Source organism: Panthera leo, chromosome B4 (genome assembly GCF_018350215.1).
Source record: "Panthera leo isolate Ple1 chromosome B4, P.leo_Ple1_pat1.1, whole genome shotgun sequence".
In the NCBI taxonomy this organism is placed as follows: Eukaryota; Metazoa; Chordata; class Mammalia; order Carnivora; family Felidae; genus Panthera; species Panthera leo.
The window spans coordinates 136,934,953-136,947,769 of NC_056685.1; the positions used below are offsets into that span (position 1 = coordinate 136,934,953).

At 61.3% G+C, this 12,817-nt stretch overlaps 1 protein-coding gene across 5 annotated transcripts in view; it reads right to left on the reverse strand.

Annotated features, from left to right (window-relative positions):
- Nucleotides 1-1,232: 1,232 nt before the first annotated feature.
- The window catches only part of KIAA0930 (KIAA0930 ortholog), a 39,470-nt gene continuing 27,885 nt past the window's right edge, over nucleotides 1,233-12,817 (reverse strand). Inside the window, exons 6-12 of one of the 5 annotated variants that reach the window (XR_006205176.1) lie at nucleotides 12,663-12,803; nucleotides 12,105-12,299; nucleotides 9,189-9,351; nucleotides 7,750-7,908; nucleotides 6,374-7,222; nucleotides 6,015-6,174; nucleotides 2,787-3,013 (exon numbers count right to left, since the gene is read on the reverse strand). Coding sequence is in view for 3 of the 5 variants with exons in the window: in XM_042948095.1 (XP_042804029.1) it covers nucleotides 1,384-1,424; nucleotides 7,750-7,908; nucleotides 9,189-9,351; nucleotides 12,105-12,299; nucleotides 12,663-12,803 (699 nt within the window). In the remaining 2 variants the exon portion in view is untranslated. Of the gene's footprint in view, nucleotides 1,425-2,786; nucleotides 3,014-5,780; nucleotides 7,223-7,749; nucleotides 7,909-9,188; nucleotides 9,352-12,104; nucleotides 12,300-12,662; nucleotides 12,804-12,817 lie in introns of those variants that run through there. The other 4 variants (XR_006205175.1, XM_042948095.1, XM_042948096.1 and 1 more) reach the window with 4 other exon arrangements.

Sequence of the window (12,817 nt, forward strand, 5' to 3'; positions counted from 1 at the left end):
TGAGCGGAGCTGGCATCTGTGTCCGGGTCGTCTGTCAGAAATCTGAACCCTCCTAAGGATATTTTAAGACTAAGGACCAAAATGATCAAGAGAAAAATACACTGAGGTTATAGAATTTGAAATTTTCAGCGATTTGGCAAACCGCTCTCGAGGTGTTCACGGATCAAACTGCAGTAGTCGGGAGGATACTACTGTGTCGTCGGTCCAGGGCTGACTCCGCACCAGGCTGTACCGGAGGCGGCACCTGGGTCAGTACTGGGAGGACCGACCTCCCGTCAAAGTAGCACTCCCAAGCTGCAGAGGTCCAATGGGTGCCATCCGAGCGACACGAGAGGGTGCTGTCTGAGGAGGGAGCCTGTCCCCGAAATGCAGCAGCCCTACTGTAGGCGCTCAGGACGGCTGGGTGAGCACAGGGTTCTCAAAAGGGTAACACCTGGGAACTTGTTCGAACTGCAGACCCTGGGGCCCCTCCCCCGAGACCTGCCGGAATCGGAGCCTGGGGATGGATTTTGCTCTGTGTCCATTGAGAAATTCACGCCTGGAAATGCAGGATTCAGTCGGTGTTGGTACAGGCGCAGAGACGTGCAACCATCACCACTCGTTCTGGAACGCTTCATCGCTGACCATCTGGGTTTCCTCCGGTGGATAGGCTCAAGCGTGAGAACTCCTGGGCCGTCTCCCTCGTGCTCCCTTAGGACTTTTGTTTAAAGATAACCTAGGAGGGGCGCCTTGGTGGCTCAGTCGGTTAAGCGTCCGACTTCGGCTCAGGTCACGATCTCGCGGTCCGTGAGTTCGAGCCCCACGTCGGGCTCTGGGCTGATGGCCCAGAGCCTGGAGCCTGCTTCCGATTCTGTGTCTCCCTCTCTCTCTCTGCCCCTCCCCCGTTCATGCTCTGTCTCTCTCTGTCTCAAAAATAAATAAATGTTAAAAAAAAAAAAAATTAAAAAAAAGATAACCTAGGAGATGCCCTTGGGGCACGTTTCAGCAGCGGGACGGCCAGGACTCTGTCGACAGGAACTCTGGCAGCCTCTTGACACGCGTGTCTCCACCCTCTGTGCACCCAGGGCGGGAGGTGGTGAGCCCACTTTGTGGCTGAGAAAACCCAGCCCCCGCTGCCACGCGCCTGGGGAGACCCAGAGCCACGCAGGCTCTGCCCAGCGTGCCGCTCGAAGGCGTGTGCGCGCCTGTCCAAGGACTCCACTCACTGGCTTCTGGAATGGACGAAAGCCTTCTGAAACAAAGCTGTTTATCCAAAACAACGATAAAGTTCACTAAAAACCATGGTTGTTTCCAACTGAGCAATCCAATTGTTCTATTAAAGTCCGGTTCCAAGATGAACGACCCTCAATCCACACATAGGAAAGAAATCCCTTGTCACACCCGTCAGCTTTCGTAGAGGCCAGGGCAAGAGGGAATCAACGAATCTGTGAGCAAAAGAAAGGACGCCTTTTGGTTTCTCGTCCCCCCCCCAAAGCCAACGCTTGCCCTTCTTTAATTTTCTCAGCTGTTCTGTCACTTTAACAGCCCAGCACGAAGTCCACCATGTCCCCCGTTCACCACGTGTATATACAATGGACTATGTTCTTGCACGAGTGAATTTCTCTTCGGTTTCCCCTCCTCCCAATATAAAATTCCCAAAGGTCTGTTCTTCCAATCGACGTGTTCTTCTAAGCTAGGACATGACGATCCCTAAAAGTTCATCCAGGGCGGAAAAAAAGAGCCGAAATGGCAGCGTTAGCCCTATCAAGGAGTAGGCAGTTCACAGGATGAGTTCCCTGCAGGGAGCCCCCCAGACAGCCCCCTCCAGACACCTGCTGAAGACCTTTCAGGTGACTGTTTTAAAAACGCCTCCTTATCTAGCGAGAAGGGGGTTGGATCTGGATGGCAACGAGGACGTTGCCTTTTTTTCAGCCCCTAGACCGCCTGGTGTCAGCATGCTCTCACACGGGCTGCCCTTGGTGATGCTGCCTCCGAAAATTCTGGTGCAGACACTTCGAACGCGAAGACTGTCAGGGGGTCACCGATGTGACCGTTCTCGCCATATTTCTGGATCTGCGTGTGTGCTCCTCGCAGACGCCCCTCCCGTTTTCACTTCCTGTCCCATCGCTTCCCACCGTGGGAGCTGACGCGTGCTCTGCACCTTAGACCCAACTGAGAGTCCGTTGGCGCGTGGGGACAAAAAGCCCCGAGACGCAGAGGCTGCCAACGTCTGCGACCGGCCCGCCTCAACCTCTGGCGGGTAGAGCCCGCTTGAAAACAGGCAACACGCTCCATTCAGCGTGATTAACTGCAGAGTCTCAAGGCAACAGAGAGCCACGGCCCAGAAACTTGGGACCCCTCACTCTGCCCCTAGTCACGTTCCCGCTGCCATGAGGGCTTTTTAAGAGTTTCTCTAGAAATTAAGTGTGGGAAATCTGATGGTGTGGCGGAAGGGCATGTACTGCTTCACAGGGACTGGAGCTAAACCAGAGACAGGTCTCTTGGGATTTGTTTTTGCAAATAACCACCTCTGCCCAAACCAAAGCCCTGGGCACGCCAGTCCCGGGCCTGAGTCCCCAGCTCCCAGGAGCTGGGGCCCTGGGGTGGATGCTGTCTGGCTCCCACCCTTCCAAAACAGGAATTCGTGTGAAAGCTCCAAAAACAGTTGAAGAAGAAATCTTTGGCGGGGTGGGGGTGGGGGGGAGGCAAATTAAGGTTCAATCACCGAGTTTCTCGAATTGCTATAATATCTGTATTTAATTTGAAATTCCCATTAAGGAAAAGAAAATAACCAAGTACAGATCCACTGGAGGAAAACACGGAGGAAAAAGAAATTTAATATCCAACATGCAAATCAACCTTCAACAGAAATGCAAAACCCGCACAGCACAGCTCACAGCCAACCAAGAGCTGCTCAGAAATGGTTTCTGTATACCGAAGACGGGTGGCCCAGAAGCTGCCGCTGCTGCTGCTATGGAAACGCCAGGGACAGTCAGATCCTAACGTGTCCAATGATGCCGTCGTGCTGTTTTTGCTAAAACAGATTTTGTAGAAACCACATTACTCAAGCCTCAAGGTCGTGAAAAAGAATCTCAACAGGTTTTCTTTGCAGGGTTGAGTACTCTCACACACACAGTCCGTCTGGAAACCAGAAAAGGTCCCTATTTACACCCAACCCGCCCGGCCCCCCCCCCGCCCTGCGAGCTGAGGACGTGCGTAAAAGCACAAGGAAGGTAAGAGGGACTGAAAGCTTCCCGCCGCTGCCACCTCGGCAGAGCTGGGGCATCACCGTTACGTCCCGGAGCCGCAGAAATAAAGGTGCCCGCTTGCCTTGGGGACCGAGGAAAACCGCGAACTAACTCTCTCCGTGCATCTGCGGCTTCCTCCACTTCGGGGGGCTACCCGCCGTGGCGCTTTGACCCCCGCCCCAGGCCCCTCGGCAGCCTGGCGGCCTGGCTTCTGTGCGTGGGAACCAAGGGGTTCTCCAGGCTGTTCGTTCCGGAGGTTCAGAGAAAAGGCCAGAGGACTCCCTTCTCCCCCCGAGGACCAGGTCAGTGCCACACCAGGTGGAAAAGAACAGAGGAAAGCAGCCAGAGGTGACCGCCCCCCCCTCCCAGGCCGACTCAGGCCACGGGACCAGGAGGTCACTTCAGGCTCACGCTCTGGGGGAGGTGTCGGCCGGCCCTCGCCTCCCTCTCTCCGGGAGCCCGTGTCCCCGTCAGGGTGGCGATGTGTTTTAAGAGAATTCTGCTTTCTGCTACAGAGACGAGAAGCAGCCTGAACAGGAAGAATCAACGTCATGTCAAAAGATACTTGGGCTTGAAACTGGCCATGAAACCCCCATTCTTGCTAATGTGCAAAACCGCCCAGAACACGTGCCCGGGCAGAAGCTATCCAGGCTCGTGGAAAACGCTGGCAGCCTCTTAACGTGGGACGCCTTTAAAGAATCTCGGCCAGCGCCTCAAGACCTCCAAATTATGACAGGGTCAAATGCAGTCACGTCAGTCGTTACAATTTACCGACCGCACAGGGCCCGCCTTCTGGAATGTCTTTTAACGGGGGAGAAAAAGAAGTTTCACCATAGGGTCTACTGGCTAGACTCTGCTCCGTGTAGAACAGAAACCTCATTTCTGAGGGTCTGTTCGCGGTCCTTGAAAAGCCCAAACGTTGGCAAGAACGGGGCTCTTCGGAAAACCCTTCCCTCTGCAAGTTGATTGGGCTGCAGAATATTTTCCTCGCTTTATTTGTTGCTCTTTGTTGACTCTATAATATCACAAATAATACTCTTTTTCTGACATACCGAGCCTCGGCTGTTGACAGCAGCAACGGGCAGTTCCTGTAAGGCCTCCGCGTGGGAGACCAAACACTCCCGCAGCTTTGGAGGCGCTAACAGGTGGAGCGGAGGCGACACACCGTCCATCGACTCCGGGACCGGGACATTTCTGGTCAAGAGAGAACGTTCTCGGTCATGGCCCAAAAAGCGACGCCTCGTCTCTTCCCAGGAAAACTGTACTTTGACTCCAGTTCCCATCTGAGAAATGCACGCGTGCTCTGGCCATCCCTGCGTCACACACGAGACGGGCCCGCTTCCGGCAAAACGCAAGATGGCCTTGCGAGAAGGCAAACCGTACCAACGCCAGGAACCCAGCAGGACCAGGGCGCTGGGGCCCCGGTCTCGGCCCTGTCCCTTGTTACTGTTACTTTGCCACTGATGTTGTTGGTCGCTTTGAAAAAATAAGCCTCGGGGGGACGGCTTACTGCCCAGCTACCAAGTGCTTCTAAAACCAGCACGTCCCGCACAGATCGAGAAAGGTGGCCTCCACGACGCGTGTCCGTCTGTCACGGCGCGGTACGGCCGGGGCCGGCTGCCTGGACGGGACTCCGGCTGTCGCTGTGCGTTTTCCTCGCCCGCAGGCTGGGCGTGACGACAGCACGGTGCCCGCGCAGGCTGGCGCCGCCTTCGTGCTGGATGGAAAACAGCCAGACCGTCGTGCGCATCCGCTCGCGTGTGTCACAGACGAGGGGTCGTCTCCAAACTTCACCGCTGCACACGTTTCTAGGACCCGCCAAGCACCTGTACGCGCACGGTACCATCACTAATCCTCAGCTCGCCTGTGACGCGGGCAGAACTCACGTGTGTCACCTTACAGAGGAGGCGTCTGGTGTGCCCAGGGCCCCCCGGGAGCGGGGGCTGAGCCTCAGGGCCCGGTTCCGGCAGCGGGGGGGGACCCTCTCGTGCCCCTCTGGACTTCTGCGTGGGAGCTACCTCATTCTTCCACGGGAGAGACGTCAGGAGCGCATTTCTCCCGAGACCTGAGTTCCAGAGTCTTAAGACCCCAGATGACCAGGGAGGAAAAAATTTCCCGAAGAAAAAGCTGTACTTTAGCCACCCTAGACACACACTGGGGGACGGCGTTTGGGTCCCCCGGAGAGTACTCCCGGAACACGGGGCCGCGCTCAGGGGTCTGAGGGGCGAGGCCTGGCTCTGTGCTGTCCTGAAACACTGCTCCGGAACGCAAAGTCCTGAGGCAGCTGGGATACAGCCAAGCAGGAGCTGGGCGCTGCCGAGAATGCGAGATTGTTCCAGCCCAGCCCCGTCACACACATGCGCGCGCGCGCACACACACACACACACACACACACACACACGGATGCTGGGGGGCGGGGAGGCATCCCAGGTCTACCCCCGAGCCGAGCCGTGCAGGGTGGCCGCCCGACCCAGTCGTACACTGCAACCCTGGAGACTTCGGTGAGGTAGGTGGTATCAGCCCCATTGTACAGGTGGGCAAACTGAGGCAGAATGAAACGCAATAGCTTGCTTTTAATAACAGCATACAAAATCTAGAGAAAGCCCCAAAGCAGCCCGTTCCCAGAGCCCAGCGCAAACCCTTGCAGCGTGCGCAGAATAGAACAGGTGGGGGCGAGCCCCTCCGGCCCCTTCTGTCCTCGCAGAGGATCTCTACGCACGACTGGAAACCCTCACGTGTTCCTGGGGACTTCAAACAAAACAACGTGGTGACAGAGACCCAGCTTACAGTTTATTCCCACGGGGGCAGGGCACACGCTTCCGCTCTGGAGAAGGCTCGTGGTTTGTCATCACCGGCAGGACTCCCTCCAGCCGGAACCAGGCCGCTCACGCCAACCCACCAGACCAGCCGCGTGGAGGCCAGTTCCGCTTTGCCTCAGTGAGCTGGTCTGAGAAACGGGACCGGCACACTCAGTCAAAGGAAACGAGCTCCGGGAAACACCCCATCCCCTTCCCAGCTCCCCTTCCCCCCCCAACCCCGGCCCTGGGATGGGATGGAGGTTCTACCCAGAACCTCCCCGGGAGGGGGCCGACTCCACCGCACTCCCCCAAAACACTCTTCTCTGTCTGACGACCGAGCCGTCCCACCTGCCCTCAGAGTCCAAATTCTGCGGGTCACGCCAGCCGAGGCGCAGAGCGGGATTATCTCCAAGGCGGAGGTGTGTGTGTTGGTGGTGCTCTTTGGCTGGAAGCAAAGGCCGTTCTGGCAGGATCGGGGCCTGTCTGCTCAGCTCGAGGCCTTTCTGGAACCAGGCGTGGGGTGAGGTATTCCCAGCCCAGGGCAAAACCCTCAACAGCCGCGTGCCCCGTTTAAAACCCCGCGGTAACCCATTTATAACCAAGCGGTGAACGAGGGAGGGCGGACGGGTCGGGACTAACTCGGACGCCGGAGTTCACCGGTACAGCGTTACAGACTCTGAAGCCAGTTCTCCTCGGGGAAGCGTTGATGGTCCGACACACTGAGTGCCCCCGACCGGGGTTGGTGGGGGGGGAGGGGGTCTCTCCACCTGCGGTCTGTCCGAGCGTGAACGTCGGATCCGTAGGTCTGGACACACGCCGGGCGCCGGCCGCTCCTCTGCTCTTACAGCCCCTTGGCGTCTCTGGGCCTCTCTGGGTGCCGAGGGCCCTCCAGAGACGGGCTGGGGCGGGGGCGGGGGGGGGGGTGGCGCGTGATGGCGGCTGGGCACAGGGGCGGGAGCAGAGCCAGCAGGGGAGGAGAAAGAGGCACTTCAGTTTGGGCTGGTGTTCGTGGAGTCGGCCCCGGCCCCCGGAGTCGAGCGGCCCCGCCTGGCTGGGCTGTCACAGAAGACCCCGGTGGCGGTGGACGGGTAGGCACTTGGCAGCACGCCCGGGGCCGGGCAGGGCCGGGGGGGCTCCGCGCGGGCTCTGCACACGGCTAGGTCATCAGGATGGGCTTCTGCCGCACCTCCAGGATGTCTAGGGCGGCGGGAGGGGGCGGGCGAGACCAGGAGGTGAACACCCCGAGCGCTCCGATTCCGCGGGCAGTCCGCGCCAAGTACTTCCGCGCGTTTCCTCGCGCGCCCTCCCGGGGCTGCGAGACCGGTCGTCCCCATCCTCCAGACGGGAACCGGCCTCGGAGCAGCTGCACGGCCCGGCCATGGCGGGGGGGTGGGGGGGGGGGGGGAGTTGGGGGGGAAGCAGGGCTCCCGTACCGGCCGGCCCGAGTCTGGAGCCCCTGCCCGGCCCCAGGCGCCTCGCCCCGCCCACCCGTGACTCACACCCAGGGGCCCGCAGTCACCCGAGGGGGACAGGAGGAGCCTCCAGAGAGCTGTGAGAAGGGGCCCCATCCACAGGCCTCGACGGGAGGCCGAGAACCCAACACGGACACCTGCTGATGGGCTCTGGGCTGGAAACAACAGGACGGGGAAGGACAGCCCCAGGAGCAGGTCTCAGGTCGGCTACGAAAAAGCCATCCGGTTTTCGGCCTCCAGCAGCGTAGTTACCTGTTAAAATCCGATGCAGCGGCAAAGTGACGTAGGTCAAGTGTGCATAGAGAAGGAAATTTCCATCCGCTCTGTTCAGCTTCAGCCAGGACCCAACCAGGGACCGCCCCGTGCCAGACAGGGACCGAGACCGCAGGTTGGTGGCATTGTGCAGATCCGCTGGGGGGGAGAAGGCCGAGTCAGGGCCCCCGGGAGGACCAGGGGAGCACCCCCCACCGCAGGCGGCTGCCTAAGGGGCTGGCGCGGCCTCTGCCGCAGCCTGGGCCCTTGACCGCCAGCCCCTCCGTGCCTCAACCTACCGCAGAGCTGCCCGCCCCTGGCCTCTGGCTGCCCCACTCCCTCCTGCCCGCCCAGCCCCACCCACCCCTCCAGCCGTCCCTGACCCCCCTTCCCCATCCCGGACAGTCTCTTCCGCGGGACCTGGCTCATCGTCCCACTGTGTTCTCTGCTTCCCCGTGGCCCATCTGTCACCGGAAGTGGGCCACCAGCGTGCAGGGCCCAGGGCGAGGCTGGGAGGCCCCACCCGCTCTGATGGATCACCCAGGGAGGCAGGCTGGGGTGCCTACCAGCCCTTCCCTACTGATCTGGAAAGGAGCCAAGGTGGGGAGGGTGCTTTGCCCAAGCACACACGAGCAGGTCGAGGCTGGGGCCCTCTGTCTTTGGGCCCTGGCGCTCAGAACGAGGACGGCCCCAGCTCCGGCCAGGGGCCACCCTTTCACCCCTGCGGCGCAAGCGCCCGGTGCCCAGCACCCACATCTCGTCTCCGGGAGCCAGCCTGCCTCCTACAGCCCCTTCCCTGCAGGGACCGCTCAGTGCTACTCGAGCCTTCACATCTGATTCTGTCACTCCCTGCTTAAAACCTTCCGACGGCCTCCCGCCGCTTAGATGGGGTGCCTCCCGGCCTCGCGGCGTGGGGCTCGCTGGCCGCGGGGCCTGCCCCGGCCGGGGAGACGGTGGGAGGTGCGGGGCAGCTGGGAGACTCTGCCGGGCACGAGTGGGCTGGATGGGGCCCCCACAGACCCAGGCAGAGACGCCCGGTCACCACAGGCGGGGAGGTGGGCCCTGAGGAGACCCTGACGGTCACCCCCGTGCAGGCTCTAGAGGGAGGGCACTGAGGAGGAGCACAGCGGCAGCCTGAAGTCACCAAGTGCAGGAATCAACCAGAGAGCTCGTCTCCCACTAGGCGAGGATTTCTCGGACCCTCCGTGTGCAACAGTCAGACCATCGACATCCGGAAAAGTCTGCAAACCGACGGTGCCTCCTATTCTCCACAGGGCGGGAGCTCCTCAGGGCAGGGACTTCCGTCTGGCCGTCTGCCCGTCCACGGCTCCTCCCCAGCCCTGACGGGCACCCACCGGCTCTCCAGCTGCGAACGAGGGACCGAACCGCGAGGAAACAGGGCCGCGGCTGGCCCTCCGGGCAGAGACGGCCGCACTCACCCCCTCCGTTGTCCTCCCGGAAGAACTCCTCACTGTCGTTGGCCGAGTGAGACTTCTTCATCTCAGCGATCCGGTTCCGGGGCACCTTCCTCTTGAGGGACGGGGAGAAGAAGGCGGGCCGGTTGTTCCGCTCCGGGGTGGGGGGCGTGCTGAAGGAGGTCACCTGGGAACAAAGAGCCGCAGTCACGGGGCAGCCCAGGGACCCCGGGAGGGCCCCGACCCCACCCACCGGAGGGCGGGCCTTCCTGGGGCTAGGCGGGCACCGGGGGCCGGTCCAGCTCGAGGGAGGGCAGGAGGACCTCGCTGCCAGCTCTGCCCAAGGAGGGGCCAGGGGCCCCATAGGGGCCCCAGACACCGGCCAGCACAAAGCCTGGCTGCGGACGCTGCCCGAGCCCCCTGCCACGGCACAGGGATCCACGCAAGCTTCCCAACCAATCCGCAAGACAGGAGCCCCACCGGACGGATCGGTAAACTAAGGTGGGACAGCGACCTTGACCCGCCCAAGGTCACCCAGCAGGAGGGGGTCAAAACCAGGGTTCAACCCAGGTCTTCGGCCTCCTAAGCTCTTCACCCCAATTTCTTCTCGGCTGATAAGCCCCCGTCCCTCTCGGCCCCCGCACCCTTTCGAGGAAGTGCAATGGCGAAGCAGCCAACACTTCCGTCCCCTCGTCTCTCGTAACCACACCGCTCAGGCACCAAACGTTCTGGACACCCACGCGGGGCCAGGCAGGCGCAGCACAAGGGACAGACAGGCACACAACACCGGGCCCTGCCCTCAAGGAGCTCACAGTCTGCTGTGGGGGCGACACACTCGGAAAGCGACAACCACAGACTGAATGCTGGCTGCTGAGACAGAAAAAGGGAAGCACAGGATACAGGGGGGCACAGAGCAAATGGGGTCGACAGCCTGGGACATCAGGAAAGGCTTCCTGGAGGAGACGCCGCTCGAGATGGGTCTTGAAGGACGAGTAGGAGTTCGCCAGGTGAAGAAGGGGGGGAAGGGCGTTCCAGGCAGAGGGAACTTGGCCCATCTCCTCCCTCCTCCCCACGCAAACAAGAATCTGAGGAACAACGTGAGCTGGGACTGAGACTTCAGGAGCCCCATCAGCCTCCTCGTCACGGCTTCCGACATCCAGCAAAGTCGCGGCGGCCGCTGGGCTGCAGACGGTCCTCCCACAAGCCAGGGAAGGTTTTTAAAAGATAGAAAAAACAAAACAAAACACCAGATACCACAATACACACACAGTCTGTATTTGTCATGAGCTGGTTACAAAGGACCCCTCTGGAAAAGGGGGGCGAGCGGCAGGAAGCACAGAGGTGGCGGGGGGCCGGAGCAGTCCCCAGGAGGTCAGGCCCCGCCACCGGCACCTGCACGACCCTGGCGGGTCCCTTCCCTCGACCCCGGGCCTCCCTGAGACTCTGAGCCAGGTGCCATCTCCGTCCCCCCCAACTACCACCCCGGGAGGGAGGGACTGTCACTGCCACTAGATGGATGGGAACAGCCAAGACTCGGGCAAGTCCAGTAACACATCTCTCTGTTCGCGAGGCCTTTCACATACACATTCCGCAGGGCCGGGGAGAGGAGTCAGACTCCTTTTCTCCGCCGTCAGCTCAGAAATCTATCAGCAGCCTCTATTTCACGGATAGGGGAAGCCTCCGCTTGGAACCCCCACCCTGGTCTTCGTAAAAATAAAAAAATAAATAAGAAAAAAAAAATAGCACTTATTATTTTTATTTTGCTTCTTAAACACATCCGTTGCAGAAAGAACGAAACCAAAAAGGCTACGAAGGAGAGAGAGACACCTGCTATCTGGTTGCCTGGGCACATGCGTGGCTAACGGTTTTACACTAAAAAGCGTAGCAAACACAGGCTTCCTCATCTCGGGCACGTCAGCACTAAGGGCGTTCCACGCCCTTCAGAGTCACTCTCCCAAGCAGGTCAACAGCCAGTGGTGACTGGTGGCTGGGGAAGCACCCCTGAGGTCACGCCCGAGCCAGGTGCCCGCTGTTCAGCAGCAACTCTGAGCCTCCCACCACCGCGGGGCTCCCCGCTTCGGGATGGGAAGAGACTGGTCCCAGGTCACGCGAGCAGCGGTGCCCGGGTTCCAGCCCACGGTGTCTCACCCCCAAGCCCTTTCCTGGAGGCGGGCTGGCCAAAGCTGCTTCCCGGCTCCCGGCGCCCTCACTCACCTCACCCCTGCCAAGACCCACAGCTCCGAGCGGCAACCCCCTGCCAGACCCAAGCGGGGCAAAAGCAGCCAGCGGGTTGCAGACTTTCTCCCGCCCGAGCCCTGGGCCCCACGGGAGGCCCTGGGAATACAGCTGCCACCGACCTCGGCTTCCCACCCCTGCGGAAGGACGGTGGCCTAGAAAGAGCGGGGTTCAAAGGCTCCGTGCTGCCACCCGAGAGCCGTGTGACCTGGGGCGGCGCCAGTAAATCCGGCAAGCGGACAGGAACACCCATGCCTACCCACGGGCTGCCGCTAGAGTTCAACGTGTACGGCACCTGGTAAACCGGCGGGCCGGGCCGAGGGGAGAGCTGGGCGGCTCCGGGACCTCGTCCTCACAGGGCAGGAGGAGAGGCTAACTAACTCATCGTCATCCCCACGGCAGTCCCCAGGGAAGGCTGGCCGTGTGCCCCCGCCCGGGCAGCATGTGCCCGGAGGCAGGTGCCGGGACCAGCCCGGGTCCCCCTTAGGCTTAGCCCAGCTGCAGCTGGCAGTTCAGGGAAGCTGGCCCACGCACGGACCTGCTGTGTGACCTTGGGCAAGTCACTGCCCTCTTTGAACCCCGGCCTCCTCACCCGAGGGGTGGGGTGACGCCACCTACCTCACCGGGGGGCTGTAAGGACCAGGGAGGCGGTGGGAGGCGGATCCGAGGGACGGGAGGCCCCTCCCCGAGCTGTGCAGCCCTTACCCGCTCATGCATGGGCGAGGCCGGGCTGGAGTCCTCTTCCGTCCCGCAGGGGGATGTGTCACCGGTAGACACACGGCTGACTGCCATCTCAGCGTGGCCCTTGCCCTGGGGCCCCTTCATGCGCACAAACTCCATGTTGTTGTACTTGTAAAAGCCGAATGACATCTTCTGTGCCATGCGGGCAGCCACACTCACCTGCGGGCAGGCGGGGGACGGCCTGAGTCAGCGCACGGAGGGATGGGCTCTTCCTGGGGACACAAGTCACTAGTGTCCTGGGAGGGGCCGGCCTCAGGACGGTGCCCGGCTGCGGGACAGCGGCCTGTCCACCCGGTTCCTCCCCGTTCCCTCCAGCCAGGGCCGGCTTCGGGAGTGGCTGCACTCGGGGTGGGGCCTCCTGTCCCTCGGATCAAGCGTGCCCGGATCAGCGAGGAGGAACATTAACGCGGGCCCCGAAGCACCTAGAGGCGCGCGGGGCCACAGGTGCGGAGGAGGGGCGGCGACGGCACCAGGCGGAGCCGGACCGGGACAGAGGGGCCGCGGGGCCACCCACGCACGTACTCGGTTGTCATACACCTTCTTGAGTGCCTCGTAGCGGATGGAGCCCTGAAAGATGACACCCTGGAACATGTTGGTTTTGTCACTGGCCACCAGCTCCACACAGACCATCTCTCCTTCCCCCACTGTCATGTCGCTGAACACCTGGGATGGGGCAC